Raw genomic sequence first — 18,106 nt, forward strand, 5'->3', positions numbered from 1 at the left:
AGGCACAGACGGAGGGAGCACTAGCACAGAAGGAGAGAAAAAACAACAATGATGATTGCAGATTGTGGCAAACTTCACCTCTTATCCCACACCCTGGATTAACTCTTAACTGTCCCCTACAGTCACATCTGAGTGTCCAGAACAACAGTACAACAAGCCTTTTGTTATACAACAATTAATCACATTATAAGCCAATCATCATCAGGTATAGACAAAGCACAGGAAATAGTATCAAGTACAGGGATGATGTGTAAAGAGAATTGAGACAAATCATGTCTCATGAGGATTGTAGATATAAGGCTATGCCCCACCAATCCCCACTCATCCCCATAATCCACCACAGGGGTCCTTTGAGGAGACTTCCCTCAAACCCCAAATGAATTAACAAAAGTGAGGCAAGAGATTCAGGACATCCCTTGATATCTTTATTGTTTGTTTGCGGAGTAAATGCCCCAGTCCCAAGTGACTTTTGTTCGTTTTAATATAATCTTCTGTAGCCATCTAGACAGTCTGCTACCGCCCTAAATTGTATGACTTCAATTATCTATGAATTTGGTTTTCCCAGACAACGCAAACCCAAGGATGTGGCTTTAATCAAACATCTATTGAGTGAAACATGTAAAGTACCAAATTGTGAATCATGTAGCTTTCTTAAAAATATAACACTAAATGTATAATGAGCCCATCCATACACAAATCTATTTTAGCAATACAAATCTAAAAATGTCTAATACCAAGTTCAGTTTCGTCTTCAATATTGTTCTGAAGTACATTAGGTAAGGCATAGCCTATCATCGTCCTCCTGTCCATAATCGGTGATTATGTATGTACAATACTTTAACTAAACATCTTGAATCTGATTAAAACTTACCTGGCCCTGAAAAATAAAAACAAAGTCAATCACCCACCCCGACATAAAGGCTGAACAGGAGTCAGTTTGCACAACGCCCTACCTGCCCACTCCACACTGTGGCACGGAGTCGCACAGCTGCTACAACGTAAACTACCCAGTGTTCTGGCAGTCTGCGCAGGAAGCGGACGCAGCACAGCAGACAAGAAGCTAGCGGTCTGTCAGTCCGACTATCTGCCGAATAAACTAGGCTACACAAGAAGCGGAGCAGATAACCACTCCGACAGATCCATGTCCAGTCCCAGCGGTTGAAAGAACAGAAATAAACGAGAGGACACCTTCACATGCATGAAGAGCAACACAACACAAGGTGAGCATGAAATGTCTTTTTAAATTGATTGAGTAGCACAAAGTTAGAATGCCCGTTTATTAGCATATTGTAGATCTTATTACTAGGTAAATTACAATCAAAATAGGATCCATCGTTTTGAGGAGTGTTTTCCTTCAGCGTCGAAATTCAATCGTGAATTAATAGCCTTCAGCATTGAGCATTGACAATAATTACTTCCATATTATTTACGGTTTAATCAACTATGATCTGAGCTGTACATAATGCAATAAATTATGTCTGATCATATGTGGATAAATGGGAGAATAGCTTGTTTATAACTCTGTTGTAGGCTATTATATTACGTTACTGAATATTAAGGGTAATTGTCGAGAGGAGGTTTACTGAATGGTGCTGGAGCGCACGCTGGACACGTGTCCCTAGGCAATGTAACAAGGTGAATTCAGTGAGTCTTGGCAGTGCGTTATTCGGATGAGAGGTTATTTTGCTAACGGGTCAGAAATGCCTCACAGAGAGGAACATTTTATTTATGCCTGTTTTATCATGTTGGAAACGGGAGTATACAAAATTATGCACGCATGCTAGAGTTGTCCTCAACATAACTAAACGCAAAGTAGCCTACTTTCAAGCCGGGTGCACTGACTTGGTATTCTTGGATAAGCATAATAGTGCATCTATTTTAGGCAGTGTGCCAGTCAGTTTGTCATTCCAGATGGATAGGCTATAACATGCCTTATATAAACTGCAAGCACAAGTAATGTATTTTTGTGCATAAAGTGGATTGTGTAGTGCTACATGGCATTTTAAAGGTTAACTGTCAGCCTTGAAGGCCAGCGTTGTTGGAGAAGTTGACATGTACTATAATTCATCACATGACATGTAACCTATACATGAAGGCCCCTCGTCTGACTCACCGTGAGCTGTTCTAGTCGTTAAGACTAGTTTCACGACTGCTTGTGACTACGGTCGAGATAAAATATTTTTTATTTATAAAACAAATATATATATATATATTATGAACACAACAAATAAAAGTGAGATCGGGTGAAATGACTTCCTGATAAGACTGAACATCCGCGCTCTGATTGGAAAAAAGGCATACTACCTTGGACCATAATATTTTCATCTGGATAAAAACTAGGGCATGAGAAGAAATGATGGATGAGCTTCAAACCATCTGATCTCGTTCTAATGCCCTGTCCTTTTCCATGAGTGAGTGCAATGTTTCATTGAGTTTTACTGAGTTACAGCTCCTATGAGGAAATCATTCATTTTAAATAAATTCATTAGGCCCTAATCTATGGATTTCACATGACTGGGGATACAGATATGCATCTGTTGGTCACAGATACCTTAAAAAAAATGGGCCTCGGGATCTCGTCACAAGTGTTTTTTTTCCTGTTCAAATTACTATTGATAAAATGCAATTGTGTTTGTTGTCCGTAGCTTATGCATGCCCATACCATAACCCCACCGCCACCATGGGGAACTCTGTTCGCCCACACAACGCTATACACGTGCTCTGCGGTTGTGAGTCCAGTTGGACGTTCTCTAAAACAACATGGTAAAGAAATTAACATTAAATTCTCTGACAACAGTTCTGGTGGACATTTCTGCAGTCAGAATGCCAATTGCACGCTCCCTCAAAACTTGAGACATATGTGGCATTGTGTTCTGTGACAAAACTGCACATTTTAGAGTGGCCTTTTATTGTCCCCAGCACAAGGTGCACCTGTGTAATGATCATGCTGTTTAATTAGCTTCGTGATATGCCACACCTGTCAGGTGGATGGATTATCTTGGCAAAGGATAAATGCTCACTAACAGGGATGTAAACAAATTTGTGCACAAAATTTGAGAGATTTTTTTGTGTGTGTGTTTGGAACATTTCTGGGATCTTTTATTTCAGCTCATGAAACATGGGACCAACACTTTACATGTTGCATTTATATTTTTGTTCAGTGTATGTTGCCTTGTAGCCATTGTGTGGCATCTGTTTACCTGCAATGGCAACGTTTTATGTGGCCTCATGCAGATTGTAGTCTAACCTGGATTAGACATTAGACCAATGGCAATGGACCTATAGGGAAGATATTAGGCACTGATGACCCAAATAAGTCCCCTAAAAAGCAAGACATGGGTGGAAGACAGCGCTACCTGAGATCTCACAATATGGCATAGCCAGCAGGTAGAGGAGCTCAAATCAGTAGTTCTTCAACAAGGTTCTTATGCAATTTTACCACACAATAGGTTTTGACTTGTCTTTCGTATCTCACACTCAGTATTGGGTGTTGCTCAAGTTCCCTTAGACTAGGGTTGGGCCAGAGCATTGTGTGGCCTATGTTCTATTCATCCCCCACCAACTCTTTCTGATAGTTGGAGATAGTAGATCCAGACTTGCAGAGTGGGGATTATTAGTGTGGAGTCATATACCACTGAAGGCCAGTCTAAATAACCTGGAGTACCAGACCAAACAAAGGGCACTCCTTTGTCTTGCAACCACAAACAAACTTACTGTGGTGCATGTGTGTGTCCATAGAGCAGTCTGTTTCCCCCTCCGATTATATAGGAGAGCAACAGTGGTATTTTTTAATCATGCACTGTGGTAACTTTGTGGTGTTGTTCCATTTTGACAGGCTGTTGCATGTTTTAAGATGCGGACATGGACAGCTGTGCTAGTATATCATGCAGTAGGGATGATGCTGATTTACTTTTACTTCCTATCCAGGGACCCGACATGATCTCCCCCACCACAATGCAGTTAGTTTGATTTTGTATGACGTTACTGAACGATAAAGCTCATTTGTGATTCTTCGGCATTTGTACGCACAGTCATGGCAGTAGAACCTCCCATTCAGTGGTATTCTCTATTCCTAGTCGCTCTTTGGAGATGAGAAGGGGTGATCTTTGGCTGTGAGGACAGGAGCCTGGCAGATTTAGGACATTCACCAGTGTTTTGTGGAAGGTTATATATAGACAACCTTGCCCCATCGCACAGATAATTGTGTACTTCCTTGATGTATTTGGCCTTTAAAGTTCATCCTTAGGAAATGAGCTTTGAGATCTGCCATATATGAGAACACAAGTATGCGTCATCTCTTCCTATGCTCATGGCTCCCAGTCTGCGGGAACCAGCGGTGATCTGACTTACACTACCTGCAAATGAACAGTCTGGCATCATGGAACAGTTGTTAACATCTGTAGTGTATTTTTCACCTATGGCAGTGGGTTCACACACTGCTAATTTAGCTGCTGTAATAAAGGCTGTTGTCTTTCTTTGAAGTTGATCCCACAAGAGCAGCCAGGCAGGAAGATGTCCTCTGCTACGGCAGACCCAGCGGCACAAACAGAGCAGGCAAAGCCAACCTCCAACAGCAGCCCGGTCTGGAGCGATGACAGGAGCCCTGACGTCATTAGGATGACTAACATTAAATGTAACATGGGCCGGGCCTCCGCGGTGTTGACGGCAGTGGTGGGATCCGGGTCTCTGACTGACCAAGCGAGGACTCACAAGCGGCGGTCGAGTCAGGGCCAAAAATGTCACATTGCCCACGGTGACGTTTTTCTGGAGGTTTGTGTGTGTAAATGCATAGCCACGTGTTCATCCAGCAACAAACGTTGTACAGACATACACATGTCGCATACTAGACTGACAAATAGCAGTTTACATTGACCAGTGGTATGCCATTGACCCATGTGTGCTCTGGTGTAGGACCGGGCTGAACCACCTATGGGACACATCTTCTCATTTCTGCGTTCTTTCAGACTCATTCTTCATTTCTCTCTATCATTTATGTTTGCACTCTCTCTTTTTTTGAGACTCTCCACATGTATAATCTCATTGGCGTTGACCCACATCAATCTGAACTGCTGAAGTATAGTGGAAGCCACAGGGCCTTTCGTGGTTTTAGTTCACAATAGGCCCCTCGTGTGTTTCTTATCACTTAAAGTTAATGAAACCCACAGTCACTTTCCACTGAACTCTTATGTTTTCTCTGACAAACCAGTCTTGTAATCAGTCATTAACCCAAATGAAAATCATTGGTTTGTGTGTGTCACATTGTATTCTCCAAAATGAAAATCAAACGTTTGTTTTGCCTAATCCCTTTCCTGTTGCATGGTTGCTGTGTACAGCCCCCTAGTTACAGAAGGTGAAGCCCCCTAGTTACGGAGGGAAGCTCAGGTTCCTAATTAGAGGGTAAAGGGTCCTGTAAGTGACATCACCTTCCCCCTGGCGCTGTGTGTGTGGGTGCCTGTGTGTGTGTCTGTGTGTGCGTGTGTGTGTGAGAGAGAGAGATAGTGTGTATGAGAGGCAGCTGGTGTGAGACATTTGACAATCACTGCTGTGTGAAACTTCAAACACCCCATCAGTCTTCCCACAAACTGTCAGAACCGGAGCTTATAATTTGACTTTATTGTTCCTGTTGCCTGGTTTGGCCGATTGTTACCACCGTCTGTGGGAACTTCCTCACCAGTGGTTCAGAGGAACAAAATATTCAAAAAGAGGAACTTGTCAAGAGATGGCATTTAAATGTGTTGTGTTTGAGATGGTGCTTTTGAGATACCTAGCCTCATCCATATAATTTTTTACGATATCGCAATATTTTGTTTGTGCTAGTTGGCTGTACCTGCACCAAAACTCCTGTATTAGTCCTGCCATCTTCTTTTTAAATAGTGAGCAATTTGTTTACAGCTATTTTATTTCCATGACTGATCAAAACGTCCCCCTACAGCAGACATATGATGAGCAATATGTTTGGATCATCGAATCGCAATAAAACCGCAGTATCAAATTGCAATACATATAGAATCCTGAGAATTGCAGTAAATATCCGTTCGGCACCTAAGAGGGTTCTACATGGAACCCAAAAGTTCTACCTGGAACCAAAAAGGGTTCTCCTATGGGGACAGCTGAAGAACCCTTTTGGAACCCTTGTTTCTAAGAATGCATGAGCTAAAAGTGCCCCTCCAGAATCTTCATCGGCGGCACAACAAATCAGACCATCTTCCCTATTAATCTAGTCATTTTCACGATTCTCAACCCTCCTCCCACTGTAGCATCCATAGACCCATCTCTATCAGCCCCTAACCCAATAAATAATTCATCATCCATAACTAAATCATGAAAGGTGGTCCGCCCCTCCATCTCCTACTGGTCCCCTGTGTCGTGGTGACAGCTGTGGGAGCTCCTCTCCCTCTCACTCTCACATCCCTGTATTTGTTCACAGCCCTGCTGGGTACCTCGGTGGCTCTGCCACATCCAATCAGAATCACCCATAGAGCTGTAATATCCACTCAGTCGCTGACACATGACAGTCTGGACCCTTCAATTAAGAAGACATGGCAGCGCTGGGCCCGGCAGCCTCCGAGCCTGCCGTCCATTCCATCCTACCCACTATGGTAAGTCTTGGTGACTCTGACAGGGCAAGGAGGAGGAACGGGGGGTCTATTTCTGTGGCACTTGGGGCCTTTTTGTGGAGACGTGGGCCGACGACTGGGTAATGAGTGAAGGCAGCTGGCAGGTTCAGTGGAGGTGACACACTAGTACATATGGCAGGAAGGAAAACACTGGGCCTTGTTCTGGGTCTGTGTTTGAGAGGTTTTACCCTCATCTAGTTTTCTCCATGGTTGACTCCTTTATTCGGTTCGGAAATATCCCCCCAAAAATTAAAAAGTAGGGCAAGTCATAAGTGGTCGGTGCTTGGTGGGCCTCTGTAAATGTGGCATGTTTTCGCAGGGAAATATGAAAAACAAATTAGCTGACATTCTCTCTTTTCCTCAGGGTAAGTTGAAAGGTAAGCTAATCGAGTCATATTGGTTTTTCCGTTCAGTTGATAGCTGTGTCGGTCACATTGGTGGTGGGTTGGTGATAAATGTCTGGTAGCCTACATTGTAGGTCGGTACATTGTATTCAGGCCATGGTTCATCCGTAGTGGGACAGATAGCTAATCGATGGAAAGTGTGAGACTGTGAGTGGTGGTAGTGGGTGTCCTCCGGCGCAGTGATTGGCTAGGATGTGTCAGTGTGTTGAGAGATGACATGATGTTTGGTCAATGGACACTAGGGAGGCAGCTGGAGGAGCCTCACCCCACCACCCATGACTACATGATAACCCTTTACTGCCCCTCCAACACTTGGATGATGCTATAACAGACAAAATATCTGGTTGGAACATCCCAGCGACGTTGTAAGACTTCTGTGAAAATGTTTTGGGGTCCCCGTTATTTTCTATTTACAGTGCTAAGAGGTTGTACATGCAGACACCCTCATGTTTAGACAGATCTTACACACAAGTTGCCCAGCTGTGCTAAACTTGTAGCGTCTAAATAGTCAGCCTTTTATTAAGTAGATTTGTGGTTACATGCAAAACTGCAGCGCTGACTAAATGTGTTTTGTGTACTAACACAAAGTGGAAAGAGAAAAGACATGAACCCTCTCATCTTGTTGGACATTCCCTTACAGGCTCTGGAAATTGGCCGCATGCCTCAAACTCTCTTTTAACACTATGAAACCATTAGAAACCGGCGTATGCTGTTTCAGAGAGGGCGAATTCTTCCGACTTATTGAAATCAAACATCTGGCTCGTCTCCAGCAAGAGCTCTAGTTAGAGCTTTCACGCCAGCTGAGAGCTTTAATGAGGGCTCACTGGGAGAACAGCCTTCATAATCTAACACTCCAGGGGCTTTCGGGATGTGCCCAGATTTATGTGTGTGTACAGTACTATGCATACAACCCCAGGATGGTGTATTTGGGAGGTTCGGGGGGGGGGGATCTCTGGCACCCAACAGGGTTCTTTCTTACACACACAGCATTCAGCAGTATATTTGACAGAGGGTTCGTTTTGTTTGGTCACATAAAGACATGTTGGCATTTATAGGTGTAACAGTGGTGGTCATTGCTTAGAATATGTACACAAAGCTATCCAGACCTGGGTTGGAGGCACCACATACCTGCAGAGAAGCCTACTGCCCCCCAAGCAGGCATGCACACACACACACACACACACACACACACACACACACACACACACACACACACACACACACACACACACACACACACACACACACACACACACACACACACACACACACACACACACTCCCCCCAATCCACCACCAACCTCTCCCATCTCCCTTTTGACCTCAGCTGCATTCCCCAAAATCCTGACCAGAAGGACTATAGGTCTTTATATAGGCTTTATATAATACATTTTTCCAACATTTTCTTGATAGGTTCCCCTTCCAAGTGTACGTTAGTTCACTCGTCGACAGTGAGGCATCATAGTGGAGGCTTAACATTCCACCACTGAGCTGTAGACAGAGAGTGGATCAGGTGTCACTATATTGTGTCACGGGTTACCAGGGAGTCAGGGGCTGGGACTGGTTCCAGAGGTCCGGAGTGGAACACAGGTTGCATCCATGGCAGTAACTTCCACTAGGGACGGGGACGGGACGGGACGGGACGGGATGGGACGGGCGGGGGGGGGGGGTCCCCCACGACAAGTCAAAGTTACGTGTAGTGCTCCATTGGAAAGATATCTGAACGAATATAATACTGAAAGGCCAATGAAGAGAGCTATGTTTTTCTGCATCTGTAGAATTGTCTATGTGGGCAAAACACATGCTTAATTGTATTTTTCCATGCATTAGGCCTAAAATGTGTAACACACAGTCAGTATTGAGTCATTGGGTTACATACTGTAGGTCAACTGTGCTGCGGTTATCAGCTCGACCAGGAGGGTGCCTGCTCCTGCTGTCGGGGAAAAAAGGGAGTTGGTTTGATCTGTTGATAAAAGTTAGAATAGTCTAGGAAGTCTGGCCGTCTTATCTCAACCGTTTCAACCTTTATTAGCTTTGCACGGGTGTGAGAGCTGATAAGAGGTTGACCAGGGCTGGCAGTCTTGCACCTCCAGTGCCACAATCAGGTAGTCCATGTGTCTTTTGAGTAGCTAAACAATGGTGCTTTTTTTTAAGTGACGTTCTGTACTTCAGGTTTTTGTGATTGGCTTCGGACTTGAAGGACTTTCCCAACCTTGAATAAGCTTGGACTAGGCTCATATAAATCTTTGACTTATAGACTGTAAAGTGGTAATGATACAGAGCAGAACAGATTGCGTTCATCTCCACGTCTGTACTGGCTGTCTCTATTTCGCACGTATAGGCTTCCACGCTCCACTCACTGTCTTCCAGTGATTAGCTTTGAATGACAAAAGAGCCACGTTCAGTGAGTTAAGTGGGCATCTCGTCTATTTTATGGTTGGAGGAGGTCTAGTGAGGTGGCGGTCCCTTAAGTCGTCCCCCTTGTGACCTGATGCCCCCCTGCATGACAGTGGAGGGGTCTGAGGTACCCCCCCCCATCCCCACCCCACCCTGCAACATCCCCCGCCTCCTGCCCCCCCCAACCATACATCAAGTAGCTAATGGCCTGATGGCACTCGAAGCCTCACCATTGTGATGGGATTTACGGTGTGTCACTGGCTTTGTCTGTTGGGCCAGTGGAGGGGTGTTTGTCCCCCTGGCTCCGTCTCTGTTCTTTTTTTTATTGTCATGTTGTTGTTTTTTGTCCTCCCCCAGCTAATGAGATGGAGTAGTCCAGGTCTTTCCCTTCTTATCTACTAGACCCAGAGAGAGCCATTGTTTAGAGCCGTTAATAATGTAATGTCTGTGGCCCTAGTCTGTGGAGCCAATTCTCTGTCCATCCTTAGAACACACCCTCTAGAGATGTTTCTGTAGTGCTGGTTAACGGCCCAACAGGATTGAACCGTTCATTTGGACCGTTAATGGTCATAGTCTTTATGTTCACACATGGCGCTGTCGACCTGGGCATGTAGTGCATCCATAGAATCTACAAACGCCGCAAGAGAATCCTGAATAGGTCCCGGTTAAAATGAGTCCAATGGCGACGGTCTTCCATCTTCTGCCTGTTTCATCCTACAGAGAGGAGCCAGATGTTTCAAACGTCAGGAAGAAAAGGGGAATACAGGAGAAAGAGAAATGAGAAAATATAGGGGTGAAGATTGAGAGATAGTTCACAGTAGATGCCCCTCGTTTATTTGACAGGTAAAAAAGAGGGTCAACACATTTTAAAGTGCTTCAAAGGTGGTCTCTCCGAGAATTGATGTACCTCTTATCTTGTGTTTATCACTCTGAATGCATATTTCAAAGTGGAACTTGTTTGAACCTTCTAAACTGAGGACAGCCGGTTTCCTTTGGATATGCTATGTTAGCTCTGGACTCTAGCTGGTTCATTGGTGGGTAGATGATGAAGTCCTCATGAACCAAACAAACACTTCCTGGGTTTGAGCCCTCTCTTCCCCACCAGAGTAATCAACAGAAATCTACTGGCACTCTTTAACCCTTCCTAGTCAAATGTCTTTGCTTACTCATATAGCTTACCTCTAGCACCATTTCTATTTGAAACAGTAGCAAAGTTAACAACAAATTGAATGAGTTGTTTTTGAATTAGGCCTGTCCTCTGAGCTGTGCAGTGGGAAACATATAGGCATGACCTTTGCTTTTGGTTTATCAAACCTGGGTCATACTCATTAACCAAGTAGGCCAAATAATACCATTGATTAAAAGCAAAATTGGGTGAGCCGAATCCATTTGTTGTGCACACAACCGCAACGCGACCCTTGTGACCACGGAACGTCGGACCCTTTTCGCGCTCGCTACTCTCTCGGCCCCAGTTGTCTGTGCTGATGCAGCGTGACACAAAACATCTGCTTCTTCTTATGGGCTATATGGAGCGCCTGGTTAAGCCTTCCCTGCAGGCGGGCTAGCAGCTTCACAGACAGAGAGGGAGAGAGAGGGGACAGACGGGGGGGGGATGACAGGGTGGGCGGGAAAAACAGAGCGAAAGACAGCAGGAGAGAGAGGGGGGTGGGAGAGAGAGACAAATACAGCGAGAGAGAGAGAGAACGCGAGAGGAGGTAGAAAAAGATGAGAGATGGACAGTGACGTATGAAAGCCAGGGAGATGAGAGGGATACAGAAGAGGTTAATAACTACCCATTGTGAGAGAAGGAGGTAGTCAGGGCGGGAGCAGGGGCGATGCAGTGTAATAGGAGGAATGTTCTGCTGTGGCCGTCACACGCTTTTCAAAAGAGAGAGGATCACAGTAAAGGGTGCTGGGTACTAATTAGTCTCATTAGAGTCAATGGAGTTAATGGAGGCTGTTGTCTGTGTGTAAATCCAGGTTGGGTCACCCCTCGCTCTCACTGTGTGTGTGTGTGCGCACGTTCGTACGCGTCAACCTGGTCTACTGACCTCAGCCTGTGTTTTCAGGTCCAACCTGTTTTCTTACTTTGTGGCTTGTCTATTTCTAAACCTGTCTATTTCTAAATCTTCTCTCAGTTATCAATCACCATGTGTGTCCAGAAGCAATATGAGCAAACTTAAATCTGGGCCACTGTCTGGTTTGTAAGTAATAAATAGTGTCCCAAACAACCAACGGCTAGAGTTGTGATTCACACTGATCTATGCATTGTTCTCAGTGATAGTACTCACAGTGCTCAGAGCAAGAGATAACCTCTAATCAGAGACTGGCTGGCTCTCTTCAAACGGCTGTAGTCACATCCAATGAATACAATGCCTTCAGAAGACGTTTACATTTCAAACAACAAAAGGCATTCTTATGAACACAGTCAATCTCAGAGGGGAACATGGTTTTTCAACTTGGTCTTAGTGAAAAGGCAGTGGTTTTCAAAAGACGTATGGTCTATGGAGTTATACTTTCACATTCGAAACATTCTCCCTTGTTTTGTCATATAACGTGTTTCTATTCGTATTTGCTTAGCTCTTGACTCCGACATCCTGCGGTCACCCGTTTTTGTCTTCCATTGGTCAGTACTAAAACCAGGATCTACTCCATGCCACAAACTCTATACAACTCCTATTCAGATTGGACTGAACAACTGGACACAGGGTCGGTCATCAGTACCCCATATTTGGGTTCATAGGCAGGCACTAATGTTGCTTTACGCTCCACTGGCATAATCCTGCCACTTGAAACGGCAATCCTGCTGTCTGAGGGAGCACATATCCTCCGGAAGAACAGTGCGTGGTAAATATGATGCCCCACCACCTCCACCAACGCTACCCTTAGTTCCCGCTACATTTTTCTTTCCCAGTTTCTTTCTGTAGTCACACTTTATTGGATGGTCTGGATAGTCCATCTGTAGATACAGATGGTCATACTATAAACAAACTAGGCAACTGCTTGCTAAGGTTAGGGTTAGGTTTAGAATATGGTTTAGGGTAAGGGTTACATTTAGAGTAAGGATCAGGGTTAAGGGTTAGTAGATACAGTACTTGGTTGAAATGTTACTGATAGTCTGTAGATCTAGAGCATCTACAGATGGACCATCCAAATAAAGTGTTACCCTTTCTGTTTTTATCCCTGTCTAGGCTCTTTCCTCTGGCACCTGTTGAGTTTTGTTCCGGAACTTATTCCAAACAATGGGTACCTTTCCCGGCCTCGCCTGCTTGACATCTGGAAAGTGTAGCCGTCCCCCCTCCTCTCTAGACTGAATTTATAATAGTAGGCCTTCTAGGCCTTGTGACAGCAGGGCAGAGGGGGGTTGATGCGAGAGAGGTGTGGAGGTTGAACGGTAGAGACCCAACCTAAACGCCGGAGGTAGGGAGGTAAGCCCCCTTTTTTATGTCATGGTGCCAGTAATTAGCTTTTTCACAAATTCATAGGACTTTGTGTAAAGTCTTGGAGGTTTGTTTCGTGATCAATAGGGCTAGGATCCTTATGGAAAGTACTTGCTATTTGCAAAGTGCCTCTGTTTCTTTGCTATTGAACCGTACCAACATACTAACCTTATACTGTTATGTAATGTCTACACAAAACCCTTTAAAAACACCACAGACATAGATCCTTTTCCTGTCAGAAGGAGGTCACTCATTGTTTTGCCTCATAAAAACAAAGAGCCAAAATAGACTTATTTGTATCACACCTCAGGCCACTCTGAGAACAATACCACTCTGATTCTTCAGCAGTCACACAGCAGAAGGAGCACATTTGGTTTTCTGGACCAGTTTCTTAATACTTTTTGGGGGAAAGTAAATGAAAAACAGCCACCACCTGTGCTCTCAGGTTTTTGTAGCAGTTTTGGGGTTGAAAGACAAGGTCTTTCTACTGCTATACCACAGATGGCAGCCTATGTAGGCTCTCGAGTGGCGCAGCGGTCTAAGGCACTGCATCTCAGTGCTGGAGGTGTCACTACAGACCCTGGTCTTGATCCCTGGCTGTATCACAACCGGTCGTAATTGGGAGTCCCATAGGGCGGCACACAATTGGCCCAGCGTTGTCCGGGTTAGGGGAGGGTTTGGTCGGGGTAGGCCGTCATTGTGAAATAAGAATTTGTTCTAACTGACTTGCCTAGTTAAATAAAGGTAAATAAAAATGAATGTGCGCTCTCCAAAAGGCCTGATAATCTGCAAACCAACTCTGTAGACAAACAATTTAATGGGCAGGGCCTTATTGCCACATGCTGACACACACATACACACATGCGTGCAAGTGCATGCACATACACACACGATAATCATGTTGGGATGCTCTCTAGCTATAAATACTTTCTCTGCGCCTTGGTTTAGGCTCCCTATCCCATTATAGACACACAACCTTGTCCCCTCCCTTCCTTACTCCCAAGTCAGCGCAATGCGTTCCCCTAAAAATAAGTCTTCTCTTTCTATGCGACATGTCATTGAGATATGTACCATTTTCAAACAACTCCAGTTACTTTTGGTTTAAAGTTGAATTTATCTTTCACTGGGGCTTGCTAATTCGGAGAACAAGCTGTCTCGCTGCGACTGTGAGAGAGTTATTGCGTTGGAAGTGTATTGGTTTACATAGCAGTTTTATTTTGCAGGGTTTTTAAATATTGATGGTCTTGTGTTAGTGAAGTATTCTGTGCAGCTGTTTAGGAATTCAAATGTGGTGTGCAGAAACTTTGTTCAACTCATCACAGCTGATTATGCAATTTTATATTAGGAGCGATTGCCTCTTTTCTGTCAACCTTGCATGTTGAGGAGAAATCGTTTAGGGAGATGTGTTGAGCTCTTTCTCCTTCTGCACATAGACACACAGACACATTCTCTCACAGCTACAGGGTGTGATGAATATCAATGCAGAAGTATGATTGCTACAATGAATGTAGCCTCCAAGATATTCAATTCCTCGTAAAACTTGGATTGGCATGTTTTGTGTATTCCCAATAGCAGTCAGCTCAGTGCATGCGTGGGAGCTTGGCCCAGCTCTTTCCTGATAGACACAGGACTCATTCCAGCTCTAAAGAGTGCGACATGAGCTCAGTGTGAGCTTTAGGGACTACTGTCACTCTCTGCCATATGGTCTCTCTCTGTTTCTCTGTCTCTGCTGCCTTTGAGAAAAGCAGGTCGTGCTAACACCTCTCTTTTTTAAATCTTTTTCTCCCAGGGACTGTGAGTGCAGGTGAGGTGAGGACAAGGACAAGTCCTTCATCCGTCCATCAACGTCCGAAGTGTCCCGGTGCCGCCCACTCTCAGGTCACCTCAACCGCGACGGCGGCCGAACAAATAGGAGTCTCTCAAACCCAGCGTCCCTCAGACTGCCTTCCTTCGCAAAGCAAATATTTGAGGCCATTATATCTCATTTCCCAGGGCTAACCTTCAGTGAAAAGATCAACGGAAAAGGAGTGATCGCTCAGAGAGAGACGGACAAAGAAAGAAAGAAAGAAAGAAAGAAAGAAAGAAAGAAAGAAAGAAAGAAAGAAAGAAAGAAAGAAAGAAAGAAAGAAAGAAAGAAAGAAAGAAAGAAAGAAAGAAAGAAAGGGGGAGGGTGAAAAATAGTAACCCTTTCAAAGTGAACTCTGCCTGCTATTTCTGCTGCGCTGTGGGCAGGAGAACATCCCATTTGGGAGTGCTGTTGGCCAGTGGCAACAGGATTTCCCTGCACCCTGCCCATTTATCCAAATGCCTGTGTAAATACTAGATAGAGATATCAATTTGTCTGCGCTCCAACAGTGCCCAAAAAGAGACTATAAGCTATCTATAGCACGCTCCACAACAAACTTGGCCTCTGTGGTCACAGAATTGCTACCTATTTATTTCCTCAGTAGAGAGATTCAGGAACTGTGAGTGAGAATGGGAGCTGCTATGTCTTTAGTTCTGAAGCAGAAAGCTTACTGAAAAGCTCACACCAGACTATAACTTGAAAGGTACAACAATAAATCCAGGGGGAACACCTTTCGCCACTAGCTGCAGGAGAAGGCAGCCATTTTGGGGCTGCTGTTTTGATGTCTTTACCCAAAAGGGTGGAGCACCATGAAACCGCTAACACCCATAGGATCCCCCTCACCTCTGAGGCTCCTCAACAAGGGCCCGGACTACCTGCGTAGGCAGATGGAGGGTGGGGGCCAGGGCCGATCTATCAGCGCTGTAGAGAGACTAGAGGCAGACAAGGCCAAGTACGTTAAGAGCCAGCAGGTCATTAACACCAAACAGGAGCCTGTCCTGGTGCCCTGCACACCACCTCCTCCACACCGTCGTCCCCTCACCGTGCCTGGGAGTCTCACCCCACGGCTGCCACCCCGCCGATCCTCTGCCCCTTTCACCACCCTGACCGGCCCACTCAACGTACGAGACGAGAACGAGAATGATGACTCGAGGAAGGAGAATCGGAGGACGTCGGTGGATGTGGAAGCACGGAACAGGAGTAACGCCAACAAGGTGACCCCACCCAGCCCCAGGACCCCCAGGACACCACCCTCCGTACCCCTGGTAGCCCCTCACAGTGCCCCCATCCTGAGGAGGAGCACCGGTAAGCGCATGCTGCGGCCTGACTCCCTGGTCATCTACCGGCAGAAGAAAGAGTGTAAAAGCCTGCCTAGTAGTGGCGTCATACTGGGGAACTCCAACATGGAGATAAAGGGGTACAACTTTGTCCGCCGCCTCTTCCAGGGCTCCATGCGGGAGAAGAGTGGCGGGGGCGAGGGGGACACCCAGAAGATGGTGATCAGCGAGGAGAAAGCTCTGTCGCGGGATGGTGACTCACGCATGTCCTGGACCAATGACAAGGACACCGTGGACGGGGGACAGGGAGGGCCGGGTAGCCGGAGATCCAGTAAGACGGACCACGAGCGCTCACCGCTGCCCAGCCCTGGCCTCAGCCCTGGCTTCAGCTGTACACTGGAGCGGACTAAGAATAGTGTTAGCTGTGTTAGCACTGGCGCCACCAATGGTACCAGAAATGGCAATGGCATCACCAAGGGCAACAACGTGAGTGACCACACTAACAACGAGGCGGACATCTGGAAGCGGGTGCCGCCGCCACCACCACCGCGGTGGCGTTCAGGACTACAACGCTCCAAGTCAGATCTGCTTCTGCGATGCTCAGTGGCGTTGTCTGACCAGGAGCGTTTCTTTGACTACTGCGGGCTGGACCTGGACATGGTGGACCGGCTGGGGCCTGAGAACTTCCTGGGTGGGGCCAGCGACGTAGACACGCTCTCATTGGTGCTGAGGAGCATAGGGGGAGGGGGCGGTGGCTCGGAGCCCAGCGAGTTCTCCCGCCACTCAGGAGAGGCGGGGCTTTTCCAGGAGGAGGTGGCCGAGAAGCTGACCACGGGGGTGTCAATCATCGAGAGGAACGCCCGTGTCATCAAATGGCTCTACAGCTGCAAGAACGCAGCACAGGAGGGGCCCAAAGAGTCCACTGTTTAGACACCACTTCTCTAAAAGAAGTGACTGAAGGACAGAGACTTTGTTATTGTATTGTAATCCTTAGTCTTCTCCCAGGTTGATATGCTGTATTTATATGTCCTACGGAAAGTGTGAGGGGTGTGGATGGCCTACACCTTATTTTCGAGTGGAATCATTTACCCCTGAAGATGTTAGTGTCAGTGAGTGTGTGTGGTTGTGTTGGATATGGCTGTCCCGCCCACTCCCCTCTGACTCTACAACCAACAAAAAGGCGCATCAGTGAGAAAACAACAGGCACAGATGAGGCTGTATTTAGTGTCGTGGACGCACAACAACACAACCCTACTCTCTTCTCTCGAACAAATTCATAATTTAGAATGGAAAACCACCGTTTTTTTCTAGACTGGAGTGAACCGTGAGTACCTCATTCCGAACTGTGCCAGTTTAGTTTGTGTGTTGCTTTTTTTTTTTTTCTTAAACGCAGGCGTTGCGACAAACACGCGAGGGACCCCTGTGGGGTCGTTAATGCACTGAAATGGACGAAAAGTGAGAGAGAGGAAACGAGTGAGAAAGAGAGAGGAAACGAGTGAGAAAGAGAGAGGAAACGAGTGAGAGAGAGAGAAAGAGAAAGAGCTTTATAGGAGACTCCTCTCCTATTAAACACTGAGCATAATACTCTAGAGACAGTACTACCGCGACAGTAGTATTAGACAAGGAGGGACGCAGGGTTGGTTATTTTGATCCTACAGCACCTCTGAACCTTATCCCAAAGAGAGCTAACTCTTACACAGCAACTACTGACCACTGATACGTTAGTTGTGATACAATTGTGATTGATTTTGACAGCTACAGCTATGTACCGTAATTTCCGGACTATAAGCCGCAACTTTATTCCCACGCTTTGAACCTCGCGGCTTAAACAATGACGCGGCTAATATATGGATTTTTCCCGCTTTTAATTTTTTTCTCTCCAAAAAAACACATTCTGTGATGTGCTCAGTTTTTGGGCGGCATGAAGCTTTCATTAGACCAATGAAATTGCCGAACGGGTTAAGGTCAAACAACTTTTTTGTTTACTGTTTAGATTAAATCGAGCGCTCTCAAACTTCCCATCATTCTGATTACGATAGTCATTTTGTCACCCTCATCATGGCAAAGACACGGAGAAATGCATATGATGCAGCTTTCAAGATGAAGGCGATTGATCTGGCTGTTG

General features: G+C 45.7%; 1 protein-coding gene across 1 annotated transcript; it reads left to right on the forward strand.

The window, feature by feature from the left end:
• The first annotated feature begins 892 nt into the window (after positions 1-892).
• On the forward strand, positions 893-17,438 carry LOC106605148 (protein FAM110C). The gene is made up of 2 exons (XM_014200501.2): positions 893-1,220; positions 14,648-17,438. The coding sequence occupies exon 2, from the start codon at positions 15,514-15,516 to the stop codon at positions 16,909-16,911; it is 1,398 nt and encodes a 465-aa protein (XP_014055976.1). The 5' UTR covers positions 893-1,220; positions 14,648-15,513; the 3' UTR covers positions 16,912-17,438.
• The last annotated feature ends 668 nt before the right edge of the window (positions 17,439-18,106 follow it).

Source organism: Salmo salar, chromosome ssa05 (assembly GCF_905237065.1).
Source record: "Salmo salar chromosome ssa05, Ssal_v3.1, whole genome shotgun sequence".
NCBI classification, from domain to species: Eukaryota; Metazoa; Chordata; class Actinopteri; order Salmoniformes; family Salmonidae; genus Salmo; species Salmo salar.

Excerpts from the sequence above, each read along its gene's own strand:
- LOC106605148 (XM_014200501.2), top strand. The coding sequence starts at position 15,514 with ATGAAACCGCTAACACCCATAGGATCCCCCTCACCTCTGAGGCTCCTC.